The sequence below is a fragment of the Limanda limanda genome, chromosome 20, assembly GCF_963576545.1.
Source record: "Limanda limanda chromosome 20, fLimLim1.1, whole genome shotgun sequence".
In the NCBI taxonomy this organism is placed as follows: domain Eukaryota; kingdom Metazoa; phylum Chordata; class Actinopteri; order Pleuronectiformes; family Pleuronectidae; genus Limanda; species Limanda limanda.
Window position 1 is genome coordinate 6,267,743 of NC_083655.1, and position 23,635 is coordinate 6,291,377.

Consider the following 23,635-nt stretch of genomic DNA (forward strand, 5'->3'; position numbering starts at 1 on the left):
TCTGAGCTCCCTTTTACTTTGTTGTGCCGGCAGCTCTGCATCCAGATTCAGTGTTGTTGTTTTTTGTGGCCTGTGTTTGTGTTTGTTGAGACGGAGGTGTGTTGTTTGTTTAATAATTGTTTCCATCCACACGCACCAGTCCAGTGGAGATCCTCAGCAGTGCTTGTTCTTCAGAACGTTGAGCACCTTCTGGTTCTTGGTCTTGAACGCCATGACAAAGTGCTGCGGGGCGATCTTCCCGCGGCCGTCCTCGTCCACGTGGCCCATGAAGACGTAGTTCAAGCCTAGTGAGGTCACACAAAACAAACCTGAATGCAGTGGCGGAACGGCAGAGACATTCAGGGAGGGCCAGACATCAGAATCTCCACGCGGCACGAGTATACTATATGTTTATACGCGTACATATAAACATATAGGATGCGTCATCGACAGTGAGTTCTTCTGCTCACCTCACACTTTGGGGGCGAGCGCAGCAGAGGAAACAACCTCAGAGCCACAGGTTATTCAAAGCAGCCAACCAGGAAGCGCACGGGGATTTTCATCACTTAGATAACGACCAGTTTTTCTGCAGCAGTGATTTCATACATCAGAGGGCACATTCTCAAGAGCACTGGGCCAATTTAATTTCACCAGCACTTACCTCTTCTGACAAATGGGCACTTCTTGCACAGGATAATGATCTTGGTGCTCATGGTCTTTCCTGCCTGCTGGATGGCCAGGCTGCCTTCTTTATACACGTTGATGATGGAGACTGTGGCGTACATGCTTCCTTCTCTCATCACCGCCGTAATAACAGTGCCGGTTATTACTGTCAAACAAGAAGGTGAGGACAAATAAAAGACACAGAAGTATTAAGGTTAACGTGTAAATACACTGTACACTTGTGAAATGTGCAAATATGTGTACGGTAAGAATTAAAACCAATGTTTCAACATCAGAGAAAAGAGAAATTTGAATTGTGGAATTTAATATCCACAGAGGTAACGTACGGTAAGGTAACAGGGCATCTGCTTTTTTTAACTGATCACACTATATCATATTGCGCATTAATTCCCATATTTGAAGTGCAGCCTGTCAGTAAAAGATGTCAAAGTGAATTAAGTGCATTGCCTCTCCACAGTTTGCTCCCAGGCTTTCATCGCTCCTTTTATGACCTTTTTATGGCTCCTTCATTTAACCCATGAGCGAACAGCTTCTTCTCAAAAACCCACAAAATAAAACATTGAGGATTCCGTCTACTGAGACTCTTTAGATGTAAAACTTAAGATGAGAGCGTGAAGAATGTGGCCTGTGATGAAACCAAAGTTAAATGTGTGAATTGCAATCGTCAAGCATAATGTAATTTTAAGTCACTGTGACCTTTGACCTTTGACAGCTGAAATCAGTTCATCTTTGAGTCCAAGTGACAAAAGGTGGGAAACGGATCCTTCAGATAACGAAGAGTTGTGAGGTCGCCTTAACCTTTGACCAAATCTTATCAGTTCATCTTTGAGTGCAAGTTAACACTTGTTCAAACTTTGAAGACATTCTCTCAAGGTGTTCCTGACATGTTGCGTTCAGACAAACACAAAGAAATGTGTGTTGTAAGTTCCCAGTGACCTTTGACCACCAGAATCAGTAAGTCAGAGTGAATGTTTTTAGTAAATTTGAAAGGCTTCCCTGGAGGTGACCCTGAGATATCATGTTCACAAGGCAAAACAAAGGTGCTTTGTGAGGTCACAGCCCTTTAACCACCACCAAATCCAATCAGTTCATTTGTGAGTGTTTGAAGTATATTTCAAGAAATTCCCTCCATGCTTTCTTGAAATATCGTTTTCACAAAAGTGGAACTGATGGACGCACAAGCCGCAAACATGTTGTTCCCGGCATGGAGCCATAAAAAATAAATAAAACAGGAGATTTCAAAAAGTGGGAATTTGAGATATGGTTTTACAGCTTAATTGATCGGCATCGAGACTGGAACCCCACAGTTCTCCCCGTGTCTGCTCTGTGCGGTAAATATGTGAAGGGATACGTTTCAGTTATTTCCTGTTCAGACTGACTGGGGTCTCCGAAAGTACAAAACAATACAGTTTTATTGTTTGAACTTGCTGATCACGGCGGAGACCGGACATTTAGTGGAGATAGCAGAGCCAGGAGGAATCTGATCTCATTCAGCACGAACTGGATTCTGTACACGGATGGCAGCAATATGTCTGGACCTCATGGTCAGTTTCATTTCCCGTCAGAGATGAGACTGTCCAGATATCTGCCTGTTTCATTAATGGTTTTAACTGTTGCTCGTTCTTACATACAACCAGTGAACTGCTTTTGACAATTCAAAACCCATATATCACACTATTAGATTCAGCAATACCGAAGTTATGACTGACTGGACAGATCGCCAACGTTTCGCCACATACAGAAACAAACAACTATTCACAATCACATTCGCACGTATGCAGAATTTCGAGTCTCTAATCAACCTGACCCTGATCTGCTTGTCTTTTGATCGTGAGATGAAGCCAGAAAAAACTCCACTTTGGATTAGACAAACTATTTTCAGCTCTGATACTGAAATGTGAAGTAACATCGTGTGCCGATTACGCCACCACATCACACGAGCTACTTTAAAAAAAATTCCACTTTGCCTTTCCTTTCCTTGGCTCGTGATGCAAATCTAGGCGGAGCTCTTTGAAACGCCAGCCTAACGCATGTGGTAAACATCTCCGGGAGGAAAACACATCAGAGAGCGCGAGATTAGCAAACGGAGGCCGAGCCCGAATCAACACGTTCATTTATCAACAGTTTGCCCACAGTCAGAGGCTGAGAGAGTGTTTGTGTGTGTGTGTTGACACTGGAGGCAACTGTGTCCTACTGTACACACTCCTTCACTTCCTGGCGGGCTATCAAGGAAGTCTTTGAGATGCGCGGCGGAGAGAAAACAAGAGGTGCAAAGATAGTGACACGATCGGGACTGTAAACGGCTTGTTGGGGGAGATTTGGTGCTAATGTGGGTTCTGCTGACGTCAAACTTGGGAGGGGCTGCACTGCTTCGGGTCAGACTGTGTGAGATCAGAGCATGTGTTCAACAATCAGGGAGCAAATCCGGAGTGTTTATCAGTGACTTTCACTCCAAATAATTTGCAATAAGCAGTGATGTTCTTACCAAAATTGCTGGAGCAGTAATTAGTCTCGAGCGTTCCCCGTCTTTTGCATTTCTGCTGGCACAGGGCGACGGAGTACTTCAGAGCTGCGGAGAGAGAGACACACACACACACACACACACACACACACACACACACACACACACACACATAAGTTCAATCTCTGTAATCTTACATCCACTGGAACCATATGTAAGCTACGGTTGCATCTGTTTCTTCTGTGGGTTTATTTACAGTCTCGGCCTCGGACACGTTGTACAGTTTGTAAAATAGCGAGACACAGAGAACATCTGTTTTTTGAGAGTTAGACATTTTTATAGAATCCATGAAAGAAAGAAATGTGCCTGAATTAAAGAAAAAATACGAGGCAAATGTCTGCATATTATTTGAGGAGATGAGCCAACCAGAGAGCGGCATCACGTGCAGGGAGGTGCCAAAGTACCCTGGCTTGAGCGAGGGAAAGAACAACAGCGTGTGTGGATCGAGTCGGAAAATGAGCCACGATTGTGGGTGCAGACACACACACACACACACTGTAGATGGACTCAGTTGGCTGAGTCTATATTTGGACTTAAAGTGTGTTTGCACAGAGGAGAATGATGCAGCACAACTGGAGGTTTTGTAGCAGAAATCCACTTTTTAACAATTTCATGTTAACATGAATCTTGTATTTATGTGAGCTATATTCAGATGTAGTAAAAAGAAGGTCTGATTCAGATTTCCAAATTAAAAGCAGTATAAAAGAGCATTGGAGGAGTTAATTGCGATTATGTTCTATTTTTACTTAAGTACAAGTCACTTATTGTGTGTCTTGCCCGGATCTGCTATCAGAAACAGATTACAGAGCAGCCCTCCTGTATTTAAACCAAAAGATAAACTCCAGTAGAGCACAGACATTATCGTCACGTAGCTTCATCTACAAAGACAGATGTTAGAAAATCCTCTAGAGGTTGTTATTGGATAAAAGTGGCTACCTACGTATGGGCCTGGTGGTGGCGGGCTGCGTGGTGGTGGTGGGGGGTGGCATGGTGGTGGAGAACTTCTTTGGTCTGAACTTGTAGTGTCCGATGAAGCCGTCTGCCGTTAGACTGAGATCCGACAGGAACTGGATCAGGAGCTGGTTCCCCTCGGAGAACACCGGGCTGCAGAGAAACACAACCAAACGACCGGGCTGAGGGTCAAACTTGAGATGAGATCATAGGACGGTGAAAGTAAAATCCTCGGCATGGCCGGGTCACCTACGCCGGGGGGCTGTCTCCACAGTATTTGCCGATCCTCTTGGCGTCGTTGATTTCTGCCCCGTTGAAAATGGAGACGTGGTCGTAGCGGCAGTAGTTGTCTCTTTCCACATCAAACTTCTCAAACTTGACTTCAATAATCTGCAGCAAGAGACGCATTACAAGTCAAAATCCTCTTTCAACCACCACAAGCTTGTAACACACCCTATCGTCAGACCACGGCATTTGATTAAAGGCTACTCAGCATTTGTGGGATGATGTAGTCTACAACCCTTTCTACGCTGAGCTGTGGGTAATGTATTATGCATGTGTGATGCTCCATTTCTACATGCCTCATTCAACCGCCAAACTTTTCTCTTAGAAAAATCGAATACCACAACTAAAAGTGAACTTTTGCACTTGACATTTAGATATCATACCTCCCTTTACTTTGAAAAATGAAGATAAATCTAGACTCAGTAGAGCACACATCGCTACCATGGCCCAACAATCTCCTTAAATCCAATCAGGCTGCACCAAATTTCACACACTCATAGATATCAGTCCCCTAAATAGGCCTGATATATACATCAAGATGCTTTAATTATTCCCTGGAAGTCAGTGATATAACAGGTTCTTCCGTGACCGTGACTGCATCCTTTCACCAACTTTTGTGGTTATCCTTAATACTGCTAACTAACATACAAACAAACGTAACCTTTAAGATGGAGGTAATAGTCGTTCAAATTCTGACCTGGTTCTTTGGTGCCACTAAGTGCCAGGAACAGGTGACTCCCGCTGGGTAGTCCTTCTCAGGCCAGTTGGGCGTTTTGAAAGACCCAGAGGGTTTATCCAATCTGCCTCCACAGTACTGTTCCCCTGCAGAGGAATGACGGATGTTAAATCTTGGATCATCATCATCAGGGTGGTGATTGGACGATTACTTGGCAATTTATCATTCCTGTTGCTTGGAGGAAACGACTTTACAATCCTGTTAAACGCCGGAATTGTGAGTAAACCGCATGTTCATGCAGTCTCATTAAAGAGGGCGCACTAGTTGCCTTCTTTGTTATTATGAACACGGTAAAAACCAGGTCACTCCTGCAAAGAGTGCAGGTTAAAAAAAGACGAAATGTTTCCAGGGCTATCAGAGTTCAGTGGGATAACCACATGCACTGTTAACCCTGTCAGAGAGGAGAATCTCTAAGGGCATGATTTCTCTGTAACATACAATTTAGTTGATGTTTCCTTTCAAACATGTTTTAAGAAGTATAATCTTGTACTTTCCCAGAAATAGACCAGTAACAAACAGAGGATGTGTTGTCCTGTGCAGTTTTGACAACGCTCAGGTACAGAAGAGCAACAACTTATCTGTTAAATACATTGTTTCAGAGCCAGACAGGCTGGTTAATAGACTCTCAGCTGCCTGGGTACAGTGACCCAGACATTAGAATTCCAGAAAAATCAGTCGAGAGTAAAACGTCTCATTCAACTCTGTGATTCCTCTGACCTGAGAGAACCACTGAAGCGCTCAAGCAACAAAAAAAATCTGTGAGAAATTCCACATCAGACTGTGAGAAGTGTTGGGCTGTTTCTCCCTTTCTGTCCACATGTGGAAGAGTGAAACTAGTAGCTTTGTCTCATACAGAAGAAAAACCAAAGAGTCAATGGGGAGATCGAAAAAGAAAAACTTTAGTCTCTTTTGTTTTACTTTTTCTGTGCATGCCTTGAAAGTGACTCACAGATTTATGAAAAACCGACAGTAGCATCTGAAATGCCACCGATGCTTCCGAAACTTTTCAAATCTATATGATCCGATACCACGTCTTTGAAGTATGTTAGTTTCCCACGGTTAAAACTAATCTTTTCAAAAATCCTGTCTGGAAAATCCAACAAGTAAGTTAAGACCTGTACCATATGCAAGACTTCTGTTTCGAGGGGTGTTATGCATTCCTATAGATTGATTTATTTGTGATCTTTTCAGTTATGACAGTCACATTATATAATGCAATAAGTTATATGGCATTCATTCTTTGTATATATTGGTTTTCAAAGTGTGGATGCTGAGCAAGACCACACAACTCACAGGGTTAGTAGCTAACATATGTTACATTACGATTAATCAGTTATGTTTTTAAATGCACCGGTACTCGGTATATGCAATAGACAAGGGAGAAACAGTATTGGAACAATTGGAGCTAGATATTATGCAATGACCTCAATCAGGCAACAACCTTGTTAATTTGCTCGATTAACCAAGACCCTCAGCTCAAGCACACACACTCCCAGGCCACTTTTAAATCCCTTTATGGGGTAAAGTCATGACTGACACTAAATCCCTCATGGCTCCGTCTTACACCCTTGAGATACTCTCATGCCAAGAGAACTCTCCCTGCTTCTCCCACATTTGCCTACCTCTCTCATGCGGATGTGCAGCAGAGAAAACGGCCAGGAAGCCACTTCCCGCCGTGTTGGCATCAGACACCATCTGCAGGAGCATCTTGTTGCCCCCGGAGACCAGGGCGCCTGGCTTGAAGGTCCCACAGAAGCGACCGAGCCTCTGGCCACTGGGATGCCCGCTGTAAACATCCACGTAGTCGTAGCGGCACAGGTTGTCACTCTCCAGGTCGATGAAGCGGAAGGACAGGACCACCACCTTGCCCTCAGGGACCTGGTTGGGAAATCACAGAGAGCATGGAGAGAGGAGTGAGGGAACACCTTCAACACTGGGGATAAAAGTTGTTGAGTGATAAAACTTCAGGTTAACACCTTTCAGATATTGGGGTGTTGTTACTTAAATCGTGTACAACAATTATTTCCACATGATTAAACCTGACTGATGATTAAAAACAAACTGTGGCTGTGGTTGAGTATTTTTAGAAGGAGTTTGGTGAATGTGAAAGGGTTTGAGAAAAGCCTGGTGTCAATCATCACTTTTATCATTATAATTGTCTGTGATATATAAGTCTAACAGGTGGATATGAAAGTGCACTCACTGTGATTCTCCACACACACTTGGTGTTGGGGGGGTAGACTCCTGGGTACCCCTGGCTCCCAATCACTCCAGAGTCCCCTGTGACGTTTCCTCCGCACGAAAAGATTGGTCTGAGGGAGGAAAGGAGACAAAAAGACTGTTTTCTATTTCCCAAATGTGTATTTAAAACAGTAAACATGTATAAATATCAGGGATGGACAGTGGTTGATTTAATTCCTCCGCCAATGCACCATGCGTCAGTCCAGGCAACACTGCAGAATATTCCTCTTAATCTAACTCCAGCTTCTCCAGCTTCTCCACACAGGAGGACCCACGACACCTGGTGCACTGACATGAATAATAACAACAATTTAAAAAAAAAAAAAAAGGGTGTAAATAAAAAAGGTGTACCTCCGCTGGGTCTGCGCACAGACCTCTGTGAGGAGCAGGAGACTCCATGCGCAAAACCCGCTGCTCGTCCTCCACATGGTTGGCTTCGCGGAGCAGGCGCCTGCTCGCCTCTTCTCCTCCCGGGGCTCGATGGTGCTGCTGAGTGCTCCTGCAGCCAGGAGGTCCTGCGGGGAGGAGGTGCAGGGGCTGGGAGCTGGAGCAGATGAATATAGCGTTTGTTCTGCGTGGCTGGAGGGAGGGAGGCAGGGAGGGAGAGGGAGGGAGCACAGGATGAGGCTTCCCCCCCTTCTCCAAAAAAATAAAAAAAATAAAACGCTTGGAGGGTGAAGGGTCCTGAATTAGTTTCTTGAAGCACCTGGCCACGATGGCATGAATTAACTTGACTTGGAGAGGCCATGGCTGAACTTTGGCATTCCAGTTCAACATGTCTCTGTATATTCTTTGTATATATAAGTCTATATACACATATTTATACATGTGTACATGTTATTATTATTATATCTACTATTATTGTTATATATACTGTTGCTGCCATTATTACTATATACTGCTATTATATTGGTATAATTACTATCATATATAAATAAATATTATGTTATATTATATACTATATATACTGTACTATTTTTATATACTGTCTAACAATAACATTACCATCATATCATCAGGACTATTACCATCATCTTGCCACTGCACCTTATCTACCTATTTATCTTGTGTTTCTGTTTTTATTCTTTCTACCTCAATATTTTTTATTTTATTGTATTGTATTGTATTTTATTGTATTCAAATATACCGGCTGCTATGACAACTTAATTTCCCTTCGGGGATGAATAAAGTAATCTATCTATCTATCTATCTATCTATCTATCTATCTATCTATCTATCTATCTATCTATCTATCTATCTATCTATCTATCTATCTATCTATCTATCTATCTATCTATCTATCTATCTATCTATCTATCTATCTATCTATCTATCTATCTATCTATCTATCTATCTATCTATCTATCTATCTATCTATCTATCTATCTATCTATCTATCTATCTATCTATCTATCCATCCATCCATCCTGAGTGTGGCACAGACTTCATAAGTAGCTCGTCAAAGTGTCTGCAGTGCGCAGACAGGACGCAGTGGCCAGATGTGGAGGGACAGAGAGGACAGCTGTGGTCTGTTCTCCTGGAGGAATGTGAATCCATACACCAGCTGACTACACATGATATAAAATATGTGTGTTTGGATAGCTGCAGGCTGTTATGCTGTATGAAGTGCACCGGGAACAAGAGGCCGTGGGGGGGCTGCTGGAGAGCGGTGGAGGGCGAGGGCGCCACCTGCTGGGGAAGGGAACAGCTCAAGTTTTGTTTGTCATGTGCAAGTTAACAAAGGGTCAACGGTATAATGGAAAGTGTTGGACAAGAAGAGACCAGTTCAGAAGTACTTACATTTAAATATAAGCAAGCTAGAAAGAGCTTACTATTAAAAAAAGTAAAATACAATACAAAATCAGAATTCAGAATCAGAATTCTTTTAATTGCCAAGTATATTTGCACATACAGGAAATTGCCTTGGTGTGGTTGGTGCACAAAATTAAACAACAATATATTTATATATATATATATATATATATATATATAAATATATATAAAACAATATAAAACTAAAACTATACACAGTCAGATGTGCTTATTAGGACACATTTCATTCTAGCTGTATTTGTATTTAGCTGTAAACAGTAAACTTATTGCCTATATAACTGTGTAGCCTGTTAAGTCAAAGCGCAGCTAAAACTCCAATGTGACCTTTACATAGATTAAACAAGGTAAATATGCTTTAATATATTTATAGACAACGTAATTGTCTCTTGTCTCAATAATCAGAGTTTGTCCTTTTAAGCAGCACATAGGTCTAAACTGAATGAATATCAAATCAGCCTGGAGATCCCTGACCACTGTCATAGACTTACTGTTGTAGTCTGATTTCTGAAATTTTTTGAAAACCTCGCACTTAGTAAATTACGACAAAATTGTAATAACAGTAACAGTCTGTAATATTTTTAAAGCAGTTTCTAAATAAAGACAGGGTTTATGTTTGCCTGACGATTTTATTAATTGATGAAAAAGCAGCCATGTGCAGTAATATGGACAAATTGTGGATGTGATATAGAGTCTTCAATGTCATCAAAGGAGCGTTTTTAAGCCGGATCAAAGACACAACCACAACCATTGATCCTGTAGAACAAAGTCTAGGTTCTCAGGATCAAATATTTCAGACTCAGAATCCATACCAATGGATCTTCCTCTTCCTGTTCTTAATACAGCATCTTTTAACTATTTCAACCAACCCTGAGTCTAAAATGATTGCAAGCCATACCAACAAATGCATATCAATCAGTCTATTAAGTAGATAATGTTATGTTTCGACTTTTATTTTGTGGATCTAGCTATGGTTAGCTAGTGTGAAATGAATGGTAGGTGTTTCCCAGTGAATACATACTGTATGGGTCATTTTTATAATAATAATAATATAGCACTTTAAAAAATCCATGGGAATAAAATAACAGAGAAACCCACCAATTTTTTTTTTTTTTAATAAACGTCCTAACACATGTATTTGTATGTAAAGATCTTCACCATTGAGATGAGGAGGAAACAAGTTCTGCCATCGTTGCCTCGGCGATCGACTGCGACGCCTGCAGTGTCACATTCCCCCCGTTTCTTCTAATCGACGATCGATTTTCGCTCCAGTTCCACAAAAGATGGCGGACCGAACGCCTGGCGGCTCTCAGAAAGCTAGCGCGAAGGTAAATCCACTCGGCTCGGTTCCATTCACCTGCATCGGAAAACCACGCAAACACGAGTGTGCGCGAACAACCACCACCGATGATATATTTGTAGCGTACAAGAGACGACGGGTTGCGAATGTGCGCAGCGGTGTTAGCGACCTAGCGACGAGCTAACGCTAACACCGCTAGCTCCCACGGCCGCACTGGCTAATGTAGCTAAGCTAAGCTAGCGTTTTGTAAGCGGGGCCAGTCGGGGTTTGCTGCAACAGAACTGAATATCGCTGGTGTCGTAAAACGCTTGATGTCGTCACAGATAAACACCAGGACAAAGTGAAGGGGATGTGTGGTTGAATTGAGAGACATTTAAAAAGCAGGTTTGAACCCGGGCCTTCAGCCGGGAGCTCCTTGTTGTATCGTCCGCTGCAGACACTGACCTGTCGGGCCTCGGGCTGGTCGTCCTCGTCTGTCGCCTCCTCCCACGTCACCTCCAACCTGTCACCGCTGTCACTGAAGCCGCCTGATTCACTGTATTGATTACCAACAACTCAAAGATAGTGGCCATTTTGTAATTGCGTGGATGTGTGGCACGAACCAATCACATTCCCACCATGAGACGCTAGCTGGAGGTCAACTGCACTTTGTTTACATCTTGAGAGGCGGTGGCAGACACTTGGACTATGGGCAGAAGAGGTCTCTGGTTCGTCTCTGGTTCGACTCCGTGGAGAAACAACTAAAAGACGAACCTGGATTGACCTGTCCAAAAATCCAAGAGGATTCTCTCCCTGTCTAGTGCCCCTGAGCAAGGCACCTTACTCCCACAACATCTGCTCCCCATGGCTTCCCACTGCTCTGTGTGTCCTGCACCAGATGGGTTAAAAGCAGACGTTAAATTTCCCTCCTTGCATGAGTCTCCTTGCTGGTGCATGTCTTTGCATGTGTTTGGGACAAATAAATGTATCTTAATCTTAATCGTATCTTGTTTCCATGTGCAGGCGCTGCTCGAGAGCAAGCTGAAGTCCTTCAGCATCGGCAAGATGGCAGTGGCCAAGAGGACGCTGAGCAAGAAGGAGCAGGATGAATTAAAGAAGAAGGTGAGTGGGCCCTGCCCAGTTTGAGAATGTGGTTGTTATTACCTGTGATCTTATGAAAGACACGTCAGGTGCTTCTGAATTATAGAACAGTGTATCTTCGTAACACTGGTTTCTGTTTTCAGAAGGATGAGCTGCAAGCGGCGGAGATTTACGAGGAGTTTCTTGCCGCTTTTGAAGGAGGGGACGGCAAAGTCAAGGCCTTTGTCCGTGGTGGTATCGCAAATGCAACAAAAGGTACGACAATTACACGTTCTTCCCGCATGGATTACATTGTATAATAATTGGGAGTGAAATTGACCAAAAAATACCACTTTGTCCTTGCAGAAGAAGCAGATACCGATGAGAAGAAAGGGAAGTTGTACAAGCCCAAGTCACGTTTTGACTCTCAACCAAAAAGCTTCTTGCCCTTGGATACCCCAACTCAGTTTGTAGCAGTAGACAAAAGAACTGTAAGTGCTATCTTAGCCTCTCTTGTTATGGCTGTAACAAGAAATTCTTTGTTATTACTGTGCTGATAATATTTCCACGTCTTGTGTTACAGCCTGTAAAGAAGACTACTGAAAAGGAGAAGAAGAAGAGCAACTTGGAACTTTTCAAAGAAGAACTTAAGCAGTAAGCTTTTCTTTTTAAAAACTGTATTTGCTTCTTTAAAATTTCAATTGTAATAAGGTGGCAGGGACTAGAGGTTCTCAGGTGTTATAGTGTGGAATGGTGCAGGGAAAAGTAAATGAACGCTTTCATATTCGCTTGTCTACGTCATTCTGACCTGCCTGCTGCTGTAAAAAGTGAATTTCCCCGATGTGTGGATCAATACATTTCTATCAAATCTAAACGATATTCTGTCGTTCCTGCAGAATACAAGAAGAAAGGGACGAAAGACACAAGCTGAAGGGGCGTGTCAGCCGCTTCGAGCCTCTCGCAGGCGCTGAAGGAAGACGCTCATGTAAGTGTTTATAATCTGCATATCTGTATCCGCTATACTAACTTGGCCTGAAATGGCCCTTTCTTGCTCTCCCTACTTAATCTCCCCCGCCACCCTTAATCTACCCTTGCCCTGAAACAAAATTTATACTGCTTTTCTGCTTCTTTTAGCGGATGGTTCTTCAAGAAGAAACCGTCCGTCCAGTGGTAATTTTGACTTAATACAGTGGCTGTGAATATCTTGCTAAGAAACCTTATTGTCCTGTCCGACAGCGGTAGGAAATTCTTCTTTCTTATCTCTCTCGGCAGTTCTGGACGATTGTGCGCCAGGTTCCCACGACGTCGGGGACCCGTCCACCACCAACTTGTATCTTGGAAACATCAATCCACAGGTGAATTTGCAGTCAGAGATATAAAGAAAGATTCGCACTGATTTAAACCTATTAACTTACCTATGGGGTGACTACATGGAAATGTGTTGCTTATGGTTTTGCAAATATTTACGAAGTGTCCATTTGTGACCTTCTAATTTTCTCTGTTTATGGTTAATGTTTTGTAGATGAATGAGGAGATGCTGTGTCAAGAGTTTGGCAGATATGGCCCGCTGGCCAGTGTGAAGATCATGTGGCCGAGGACGGACGAAGAAAGGGCTCGGGAGAGGAACTGTGGCTTTGTGGCCTTCATGAACAGGAGGGATGCTGAGCGAGCACTCAAGAACCTCAACGGTATAGAGCTGAGTTCTTTTTATAGTTAAAAATTAGAATACCTACCCGTGTTCTCTCCAGCCCCCCCTAACATGTCTTTTTACTGCAATTACAGGAAAGATGATAATGAACTTTGAGATGAAATTAGGGTGGGGCAAAGGTGTGCCCATTCCACCCCATCCCATTTACATCCCTCCTTCCATGATGGAGCACACACTCCCACCACCTCCCTCCGGCCTTCCCTTCAACGCACAGCCCCGGGAGAGGTTAAAGAACCCCAGTGCCACCATGCTTCCTCCACCCAAAAACAAGGAGGAGTTTGAGAAGGTAACTTAGCATGTCAGCCTAGGGGTTTCTCAGGGGTTAGAGCAGTGTTTTCATAATTCTGCTGGAAGGAGTTTAGTCTTTTATTCTGAGCAGTCAGTACAGGCATTAATCTTAGTTTCTGTTAGTGATAGATTTATATCTTGTTCACCAAATTGAATTAGCTGCACTATATATTGAAAGTGTGCATATGATGAAATGTTAGTGTGTGGAAAAGTGATATAGAGAGGTGTTTATGGTTAGAGAAGTGTCGCAGGTGTTTGGCCTTTTAGTAAGACTGACAGCAGAAAAGGAAAGTTCATGTCGTTTTGCACTTTTAAATGCATTTTTTATATTTTTCACCTGTTGCCTTTATAACAATACTCACATTCTATGTTTATTATCTGATGTGACTTCATATACAGACTCTGTCGCAAGCCATAGTCAAAGTGGTTATCCCAACAGAAAGGTACATGTTTTTCTTTTTTTAAATTGGTTAACAAACTTAGACCAAACAAACATCCCATAATGAAGCCAAAAGTTTGATCAGTTGATCACTGCATGCTACAGGGGGCTGGTCAGTGTGGCTGAGCAATGGTTGAGGCATTTGTACATCGTCTTCATATTAGCACTTAGAATAATACTGACTGGAAGGTTTGTCGTGTATTTCACTCTTTCACCACCATCACCATCATTCATGATTCCCTTTAAAATATAAAGCTACAAATCATTAAAGAGCTTATTTAATATGCTGTTAAAAGAAAGATCCCGACTCTCGTCCATCACAGCTCCACCCCATACATCTACATTTACTTGTGTTGTTCTACTTTAGTGACATGGTATTCTTCCACATACATAGCCTGCTGACGCTAGACCTGTAGCTGTGTCAAACCTGCTCTCTGACCATTGCTCAATCAGACCGTCTGCCCCCTTGGCCTCTGTCACCCTATCAGGAGCTCAGTAAATCTGGCCCCTGCCAACCAATCCAAACCTTGCCAGCATTAGTTCCTCTATGACCTTTGACATTGGCCTTGGTGAGCAGCACAAGTTGAACTGTCTGCGGCAGCGAGGGACCTGAAAAGCATCATGGGATGGATTGGGAAAGTATACTGAGTTTTACCCTGCCATTGGTACGATCGGCTCCAATACAAGTAAATGTGATCTGTGTTGTCAAATGAAAGACACCCTTTGTCTCGTTGGCCACTTTAGGCTAATTATATGCAGCCTGCAGCACAAATCTCCCCCAAATTCCCACATCAGAACTCTAGTGATCCCATTTGCACTGTATCCAGGCATTACCAACTGCACCAGTAGATAACATGTTAAGCCTGTTGAGGCCAACAGTCCTATACGGCTATTTTGTATTAGTCGGGAGATGAGTCGGAAGTGAAAGGCACTTAATTGATAAGACGTTTTAACGGTGTCTTGTCAGTGTCTCGCGCAAGTTCTTCAGCTTCATTCGTCCCCATTTAGTTTAAATTGATATCTAGAAAGCGTCCGGGCAGTGCACTGTGGCCTTAAAGAGCACAGGCATGAACTTCAGTTCATACACAAGTTAGACAAATATTCTGTCACCTGATTTGTTGATGTTAAAGATTTTCTGTCATTAGTTGTAATTTTTATAAGTTTTGTTGTACATTGGCCCAGAGGCTTAATTGCACTTAATTTATGCCCGGTAAGATGACACTCTGACAGTTGTCTGTGTAGTAATATAAGTAATTGTGTATTTGGCACATCTGATATTTTATGTAATAGCAAGTATCAACCTGGTCTTGCACTGTGAAGCAGCAGCTACGTCCTGCAGCAGTTTATTTTGGAACAGGCATCTTGTCTTAGATAAGACTGTTTTGAGTGTCAATCCACCGAGCATAAATTAATCTTTGACAGGCAGGCTTTTTTTTTGAGTGGTCACCAGTCAGGCCAGTCTGAATCTGTTTGCTTTAACTGTGTTTTTCTTGTAGGAATTTGCTCTCTCTAATCCACCGAATGATCGAGTTTGTGGTGCGTGAAGGCCCAATGTTTGAAGCCATGATCATGAACAGAGAAATCAACAATGCCATGTACAGGTAAGGGATACTGCACATCAGGAATTTATTGATTATCGTTATAGCCGTTGAAATGCAGAGGTATGATGGCTTTTACTTTGTTTTTCTTCCAGGTTCCTTTTCGAGAACCAGAGCCCGGCACACGTATACTACAGATGGAAGCTGTACTCCATACTACAGGTTTGATTTCTAAGTTAAATGATTGTTTCAGTTCAGCACAAAATGTCAGTGGCGTCCAGCACAGACGGAAGAACAACATATCATAGTCCTGCAGGTTTTTATTTTGATATTTACTGTAAAATGTGGCTTTCAGGGTGAAGCACCAGCCAAATGGCGAACAGATGACTTCAGGATGTTTAAAAATGGCTCTTTCTGGCATCCACCTCCTCTTAATCCATACCTCCATGGTCCTTACGATGATGGGGAGGAAGAAGAGGATGATGAGGACGGCGTCAGGAAAGGAAGCTTGAAAGAAGAGTAAGACTCATAATGTTATATATAAGTGAAACTGCTTAATCGTAATTTGTTTGACTGTTGTGTTCGAATCTGCTGTTACTGATCACTTGTCGTCCCTCTCTGCAGCGAGCGAGACAAACTAGAGGAGATGCTCCGTGCTATGACTCCAAGGAGAGGAGACATCGCAGAGGCCATGCTGTTTTGTCTCAATCGCGCTGAAGCTGCTGAGGAGATCGTGGAGTGTGTCACCGAGTCTCTCTCCATCCTCAAGACCCCTCTTCCCAAGAAGGCAAGTCCCAACACAGAGCTCTAGTGCAAAAGGGGGAATATCTTCAGTAAATTTTAAACACTGTGGAAGACTGTTGCCTAAAAATGTTCTGATATCAAATTAATTTGTGTTTTTCTCACATAACATTTCAGATTGCAAGGTTATATCTTGTTTCCGATGTGCTGTATAACTCTTCTGCCAAAGTAGCCAATGCCTCATACTACAGAAAATAGTAAGTTGTTTAATACATGTATCTTAAAATTAAGGTATTTAAGTCACCAGTTGTTTCTAATTCATAAACCACAATCTTTCCCTTATCTCAACAGTTTTGAGACAAAACTCTGCCAGATTTTCTCAGACCTCAATTCAACATACAAATCCATACAGGGCCACCTTCAAAGCGAGAACTTTAAGGTACCAAATGTCATTCACATCTTCTTCAGTAACGTTACCCTGTTGGATCATTACATAATTAGAGCCTCAGGTCACTCAATCATCTTTGTCTTGTTTGCTTCTTTGTGGCAGCAACGAGTAATGTCGTGTTTCCGGGCCTGGGAGGACTGGGCTGTGTATCCCGACCCGTTCCTCATCAAGCTGCAGAACATCTTTCTGGGTCTAGTCAATCTCACGGTGGAGAAGGAACCTCCTTGCGTCATTGTGGAGGTACGATAAGTTGCGATATAATTCACCATGCAATGCTTAATAAAAAACAATCCCATCAAGTACCAAAACCAATCTAAACGTCTTCTTTGTCCCAGGTTGAGCCACCGGAGGACATCGATGGGGCTCCGATAGGCGAGTACGTAGATGGGAGTCCACTGGAGGATGTGGACGGAGTGCCGATTGACGGAGGGGCCATTGACGGGGCCCCTATTGATGGAGCCCCCCTGGATGACCTGGATGGAATTCCTATCAAACCCATGGAAGAAGACATAGATGGAATACCTTGTGAGTGGTTGCTCAAAACGTTTTTATATTGGTGGTGATGAGGATCTCAGTTAAGTTTTGAACCTCTTGAACTGTGACAGTAACCAGTTTATTTTCTTGGTTTTGTAGTCGATCAGTGTAAAGAAGCGGCCTTCAAGGTAGCGCCTTCAAAGTGGGAGGCAGTGGACGAGTCGGAGTTATCATCTCAAGGTGAGACCTTTAGGTGGCAAATTATTCTGCTGTAATGTAAGAATACGTGGCACCTAAATTTTAGTTGTATGGATAGAATGATTGTCATGAAGCTGTATTTACCACGGTGCTGTTTCCTAATCGCCTCTCTTCTCCTACTCAGCTGTGACGACCTCGAAGTGGGAGGCGTTGGAGCAGCCAGAACAAACAAAAAAGTGAGTTGTGTTTGTGGACTTTGCGGATAATGATCTCTTCAGTTACACTCCCTTTCCTTTGGTGCGCTCACGACCATAACCCTGGTAAATTGTTTTCAACTCTGTAGAAATGAGGAGGACAGTGATGAAGACGTGCGGAGCCCTCGCTCAGACGAACATCAGAGCTTCTCCAATCCCACGAGAGACGATTCAGATACTAAGACCAAGATCTCTGAAATGAATGAGGAGAAACGCACCAAGCTCAGAGAGATCGAGGTACTTTACAACCTCTGCAAACCGCCATACGTCTGACAGCACAGATTCTGTGTTTTGGATTCACAAGGTATAGTTTTGACCATTTTCGGTTTATTGTGGTTTTTATTTAAAGGTTAAGGTCGTGAAGTTCCAGGATGAGCTGGAGTTTGGGAAAAGGCCAAAGAAGTCTGGTCAGAGTATCCAGGAGCAGGTGGAGCATTACAGGGACAAACTTCTACAAAAGGTACTGAAATAAACCCTGCTAATGTAACAAGAGGATACTGAATACAAAAAATAAGATTTGAAATGAGGTTAATATATTGTCTGTCTTTACTAAAGGAAAAAGAAAAGGAGAAACTTGAGCGGGAAAAAGAGCGGGAGAAGAAAGAGAAGGAGAAAGCCGATGCTCGGTTGAAAGACTTGAAGAAGGAAAAAGAGAAGGAGGACACGCCAACCAGGAAAGAGAGGTGAGAGTCGTTTAGTGCAAAGTAGTTTCAGCTTCATCCACCGGTAACGTTGTTGTATTGTTTTAAACTGTGCTTCACTAAACCTTGGCTTGGTCCCTGTCTGACAGACATGCGTCCTCTGTGGTTGACAGGAAGCGGCGCCACAGCGGCTCACCCAGCCCGACTCGGAGCAGCAGCAGACGGGGCCGCTCCTCCTCGCCGCGGTCGGAGCGCTCGGAGAGATCCGAACGTTCTGACCGCTCGTTCTCTAAAGACACAACCTCCCGCTCCACCCACAAAGACTCCCCCCGAACCAGCAGCAAGAAGTCCTCCAAGAGGTAAGAGAAGGAATCCGTATTACTAAAACAGATTATTAACAGGGCCATGTTGTGGACAAACAAAGTGTGAGATTGAGAATAAAGTTGTAATTTTGAAAGACAAAAACTTTTATTGGTAGTAAATTGGCATAGGATCCAAATTCTTGAACCAATCAAATTATTTCTCGAGAAACTGTTTCATTCAGATGTAACCATCATCAACCGAGGTGATTCTGTAGGCGTGAACAGTTTCTTGAACAAGGATATTGAATATTAGGTTATTTCTGAAACTTGTTTTAAAATATAACTTCCACATTCCTCATTTTCACTCCGATTCTCCGATTTTAGGTTTGTTCTTAATCTGTTCTCAATCTCCTTTGAGTGGCCTTAATGCCGTCATATGTTAAAGCGTTATCTTGGTTTGTACCTGACTAAACAATACAAGCCCCAGGTTCTTCAGTAATATCAGTGCTGTTTGTGGGGTTAAGATGTAAACGAAGTATCTGTGTTTGTCCCACCAGATCTCCCTCATTACCTCGCACACCCAAACGATCCCGGCGGTCGCGATCCAAGACGCCCAAGAAATCAACCAAGAAGTCCCGCTCCAAATCCCGGTCTCCTCACAAGTCTCACAAAAAATCAAAGAAGAGCAAACACTGACGTCTTTTTAGTTTTTTCTTTTTCTTTCTGGAACCTCTCCTCCGCCCCTCTCTGCGCCGTGTTGTATAAAAGATTGAGTGATTTGGCAGCGGAAGATCTCTGCCCAAGATAATGTTAATGTATAGATGATGAAGAGTGGAGGCTGCTGCATGGGTTGCCATCTGGTGTATCAAATGGATGGGGGCCATTGCTGTTTTATATTGTACAAAAAAATACTGTGCTTGTGTGTCCTGATTCCCATCCACCTCCCAGTGGAATTCATCAACGTGGTAGACCACTCCCATACCGAGTGTGACGACAATAGTCTTACAATAATGCTGTCATTTTCTGTTTTTGTAGTTCACATTAAAAATAATTCCTAATAAACCAGTTTCATTTTTAATCAAGTTTAATGTTTTGACAATCAGAAAATTTGTCTTAAATTTACATTTAGTGCATTTTGGTTATATTACATATCTCACAAGAGTTATTGGAATCTTTTTTTTAAAGGCAGGATTTAGTTAAGGCACAAATAGTTCCGGCTGGTGTGATCGTTACTCTACAGTTTGGCCTGAGTCTTCTTCAGTTGATCCCTCAGCTCCAGATGAGCAATGGAGGAGAGGTGAACCTCATCGGGTCCGTCAGCGATGCGCAGAGTCCGCACGTAGGAATACCTGAGGAAGAATATCGGCATCAGGAAGATTCATTTGATGCTCGTTCTCATTTCAAGATTTCTGAGGGTCTGAAAGATTAATCTTAAGCGTATTGGATACATTTAGACAGGTTTTAATTATGGTCAAATTAATTTAACGCTACTGTGTCTGATTATCCCTCATATCTGTTTTTCTTGAACTGGATCTTAAATATCATTCATTATGGCCTTTGTGTAACAGAAAATACTCACATCTGTGCCAGTGGGAAGTCTCCAGACACACCAGCGCCTCCGTAAACCTGGATCGCACAGTCCACCACCTTACAGGCCATTCTGGCTGCTGCCACCTTGATCATAGCAATCTAAGAAGCCACAAATGAAAGAGGAAATTAAGGAGCAGCTAAGAAACAACTGAAAACATTTTGACTGTCTTATTGTAATACTAAATTTGCATTTTTTTAGTCACAGCATCACATCTGACAGATCAGTATAAATCTCTGGGAGCAAATCTGTTAAATCAATCGACCTTATGTATTCTCACTGCAAAAACAGGTTTGCTATCCATATTATCATGTACTTTATAAGTATATAATAAATTGTAAGATGTGGATTTAGGCTGAACAGCCTCACCTGTTTGCGAGCAGCCCGACTTCCCACTGTATCCAGCGCCTGGGCAGCGTGTAGAGTCAGCAGACGTGTTTGTTCAATCATGAGACGACACTCTGCGATCCAGTGAGCGATGACTTCCTGCACAGAGAAAACACACACGTTCCTCAAGCTGTATCTCAAACTCTTCACCACTAGGGGTCAACAGTGGGACAGAGCTCGTCCTGTTTCCACAGGAATCTCAGAGCCGATGATACCTTACATGTTGGTACAGCTTCTTTCCAAACGTTTGTCTGGTGACCGCTCGCTGGCAGAGCAGCTCCAGAGCAAACTCTGCCAGGCCGACCGCTCTCATGCAGTGGTGCAGTCGGCCCGGTCCCAGCCGGCCCTGAGCAATCTCAAAGCCCCTCCCTTCTCCTGAGAATGAGAAGAGGGGGACAGCAGAGACACATTAGGAATGATGTTTACGCCCTAGTGACCTCATGAACAAAATCGTTAAGATCACTGTGTCCAAACACAATAAAGATATGCATCGTATCTGTGGTTTTACAGGGGACGTGTGCTTCTTGAGAAGGAAACAAACCACGCAGCAGTGGAGTCTCACCCAGAATCATGTTGCAGGCAGGGACACGCACGTTTTCAAAGTGCACTTCCAAGTGGCCTCCGTGGATGGCATCTGAGCACCGAGACAAGAGGAAAGTTTGAAGAATGTTTGTGTGGTAAAAATACAGAATAAACAGTGTAACACCCACCGTCCTGTCCGAACACGGTGAGAGGTCGGACTCGTTTGACACCCGGTGTGTCCATGGGTACGAGGATCATGCTGTGTTGGCTGTGCCTGAGAAACACATTCATAACAAAGGGGGAAGAACACTATTTAACTATTTGATTTAAATGGGAAATTCCACAATAACGATTCTACTAGTTCATGCTGCTCTGAAAGTGGAACATTTTACAACAGACATTAACGGTGACAATCTACAACAGGACTTATTTCACACGCTTCCAAACGGTTGGGTGTGTCTGACAGTGTAGGTGTGGTGGAATAAATTACTCCCCATTTACATCTTCAACACATGTAGCTGATGATCTTTTGGATAAAGATCAGTCCGCCACAAGCATCAACAAGATTTGATTTAATGCCTCGTGATACATCAAACATTTGGCAGGGTGGTTCAAAATGCAAGTGCATGCTGGGAGGTGCACTCCGTCCCTGAGCAAAGTCCACAACCATTACAATAGCAATATAACAGAGGGAGTTTAACGGGTGAAAAGTACAAAGGTTTCGCAAACAAGTAGCACAGCAGCATTTCAATAGAAAACAAATCATAAAAAAAAAACAGAAAACGGGAAAAAGTGTCTCAAGCACCAGAAGAGGGAAACAAACATGAAACGACTCCTCTGACCTGCTGCCAACATCTGGAGAAGGGCTCCTGCACATCACAATGGCCACTTTGCATTGAGGATTTCCAGCACCTGCAGGGAACAGTCAGATACACAGTGGTTCATTTGTATTCCAGTCTCGTCAATTCAACAAACAACAGGGACAAACAACTTCTCACAGTTTGAGTTTGTCCTTAAACTTCCCTCGACCGGAGAGTGCGGTCAGAAACTGAGAGGCCGTGACAGATTGATGGCAACGCAGCCACAGGTTGAGTTTATATTTTCACCCGTAGTAACTTCCTGTTTGTCATTTAAGAGATTTTCTTTGTTGGAGAGAAGTTGAAACTATGAGTTGTACCTGGAAAACAATAATTCAAAAATGTGCAAACACTGTACAGAACTCCCACTAGAGGGCGAGGTCATACAGACCCAGCAGTATTAATCAACTTTACAAGGTGTTAGACAAAGCAGATGCAGAGGAAGTGATGAAATGAATAACTAGATAATATTATTACGAAGGAGCGCACACACCTCCGCCGAGGCCGAGCCCCCTTATGACACCACATCTAAATCCACTAGATACAGATTATTGTTTGGATCCTGCACCAAATTTTCATTCATTCTCCTTTCTCATAAATATCCGCCATTTCTCGCAATGTTCAAGAAAGTTAATAAAAATGTTGCACACAACATTCTTCCATCGAGTTTCGTTGTAAACACTCCGGTAGTTTTTGCGTAATCTTGCTTACAAACAAACAACAAAGAAACAAACGGACGGGGGTGAAAACATAACCTCCTCATGGATGCAATGAACTTTAATAACAGTCTAGTCAGAAAAGATCTTGGATCCCTAAGGCCCAGTTGAGGTGATCTGACTTCCTGTTTATATCCCCGTCCCAAGTGAAAAACACCTGTCCCCCGAGGACAGGACATATGGACGCCAGACAGCTACAGATGAGACATTTGATTATTTCCAGTCACAGCTCATAAGACATAAGAACACAGTCCGACTGATGTTTTGTTTTTAAACTCTCTGTGTTCGCGGTTCGGGTTACGGTGCCTTCATTGTGGCAAAACCACATTTTCTACACACCCAACTCCACCCAGAGTTCACGCACTGTAAAGAAAAGCCTGTTTGGTTTTTCCTGCTAATTTAGTTTCCCTGTTAACTCTGAGGTGAGGTGACTCCACAGCCGTGTCTATACACGACTTATCACCACTGGAATGAAAAGCAGTAACTCATCTTCCTTCGAACATGACATCCAAATATTTAGATTTTATGATGTTGAAGTTGTAAGAAAATGTTCATGTCAGGATCGTGTATAAAATGATATATGACGTCTCTTTACTTCACTAAAAAGGTTTTATCTTATTAAAAAGGTTTTATACACCTAGTTCTAAATCAAAGTATTTTAATGTTTATACAGAAACATGCAGAGAGACGAGTGCACCTTCTCTGAGGAAACTGAAATTGTGTTGAAAAGAAGAACAAGCAAGAAAACTACAATACTTAAACATTTCAAGTTAAAAGTAAAATGGAGTGATTTAGTCCACAGGATCTTTGCAGATGTGAGTAAGTCCGGTAAACACTGAACTGAACATTTCCCGCAAACCACACAATGAGTTCTGTAAATGGGACAAACTGCGGCGACCAGGAGACTCCCTGTGTGACATCACGAGTGGGAGCCAGCGAGAGAGCAGA

At 42.9% G+C, this 23,635-nt stretch overlaps 3 protein-coding genes across 7 annotated transcripts in view; 1 reads left to right on the forward strand and 2 right to left on the reverse strand.

Annotated features, from left to right (window-relative positions):
• Positions 1-64: 64 nt before the first annotated feature.
• Positions 65-7,840, reverse strand: pcolce2b (procollagen C-endopeptidase enhancer 2b). The gene is made up of 9 exons (XM_061094146.1): positions 7,749-7,840; positions 7,360-7,468; positions 6,779-7,034; positions 5,118-5,242; positions 4,389-4,525; positions 4,125-4,288; positions 3,149-3,232; positions 641-808; positions 65-284 (listed from the first exon to the last, which is right to left on the reverse strand). The coding sequence occupies exons 1-9, from the start codon at positions 7,823-7,825 to the stop codon at positions 154-156; spliced, it is 1,251 nt and encodes a 416-aa protein (XP_060950129.1). The 5' UTR covers positions 7,826-7,840; the 3' UTR covers positions 65-153.
• Positions 7,841-10,499: 2,659 nt separating this feature from the next.
• Positions 10,500-19,679, forward strand: u2surp (U2 snRNP-associated SURP domain containing). 4 transcript variants are annotated; one of them, XM_061093687.1, is made up of 26 exons: positions 10,500-10,555; positions 11,530-11,628; positions 11,751-11,862; positions 11,953-12,077; positions 12,170-12,240; positions 12,483-12,571; positions 12,721-12,756; positions 12,859-12,941; positions 13,109-13,274; positions 13,369-13,580; positions 13,982-14,025; positions 15,518-15,622; positions 15,715-15,781; positions 15,915-16,078; positions 16,184-16,346; positions 16,478-16,557; positions 16,652-16,739; positions 16,851-16,988; positions 17,084-17,273; positions 17,382-17,462; positions 17,605-17,656; positions 17,764-17,911; positions 18,024-18,134; positions 18,230-18,357; positions 18,465-18,674; positions 19,175-19,679. In XM_061093687.1, exons 1-26 carry the CDS (start codon positions 10,511-10,513, stop codon positions 19,311-19,313), a joined length of 2,946 nt encoding a protein of 981 aa, XP_060949670.1. In that variant the 5' UTR covers positions 10,500-10,510; the 3' UTR covers positions 19,314-19,679. The 4 variants fall into 4 exon arrangements, with proteins under 4 accessions (XP_060949670.1, XP_060949672.1, XP_060949671.1 ...); XM_061093689.1 differs by having other exon boundaries at positions 18,489-18,674; XM_061093688.1 differs by lacking the exon at positions 12,721-12,756 and having other exon boundaries at positions 12,823-12,941.
• Positions 19,680-19,683: 4 nt separating this feature from the next.
• The window catches only part of acad11 (acyl-CoA dehydrogenase family, member 11), a 35,708-nt gene continuing 31,756 nt past the window's right edge, over positions 19,684-23,635 (reverse strand). For both annotated transcript variants that reach the window (XM_061093692.1, XM_061093691.1), the window contains 7 exons: positions 21,957-22,026; positions 21,303-21,388; positions 21,155-21,226; positions 20,813-20,967; positions 20,575-20,691; positions 20,197-20,306; positions 19,684-19,966 (listed from right to left, as the gene is read on the reverse strand). In XM_061093692.1, coding sequence (XP_060949675.1) covers positions 19,852-19,966; positions 20,197-20,306; positions 20,575-20,691; positions 20,813-20,967; positions 21,155-21,226; positions 21,303-21,388; positions 21,957-22,026 — 725 coding nt within the window. In that variant the 3' untranslated portion in view covers positions 19,684-19,851. The remainder of the gene's footprint in view (positions 19,967-20,196; positions 20,307-20,574; positions 20,692-20,812; positions 20,968-21,154; positions 21,227-21,302; positions 21,389-21,956; positions 22,027-23,635) is intronic.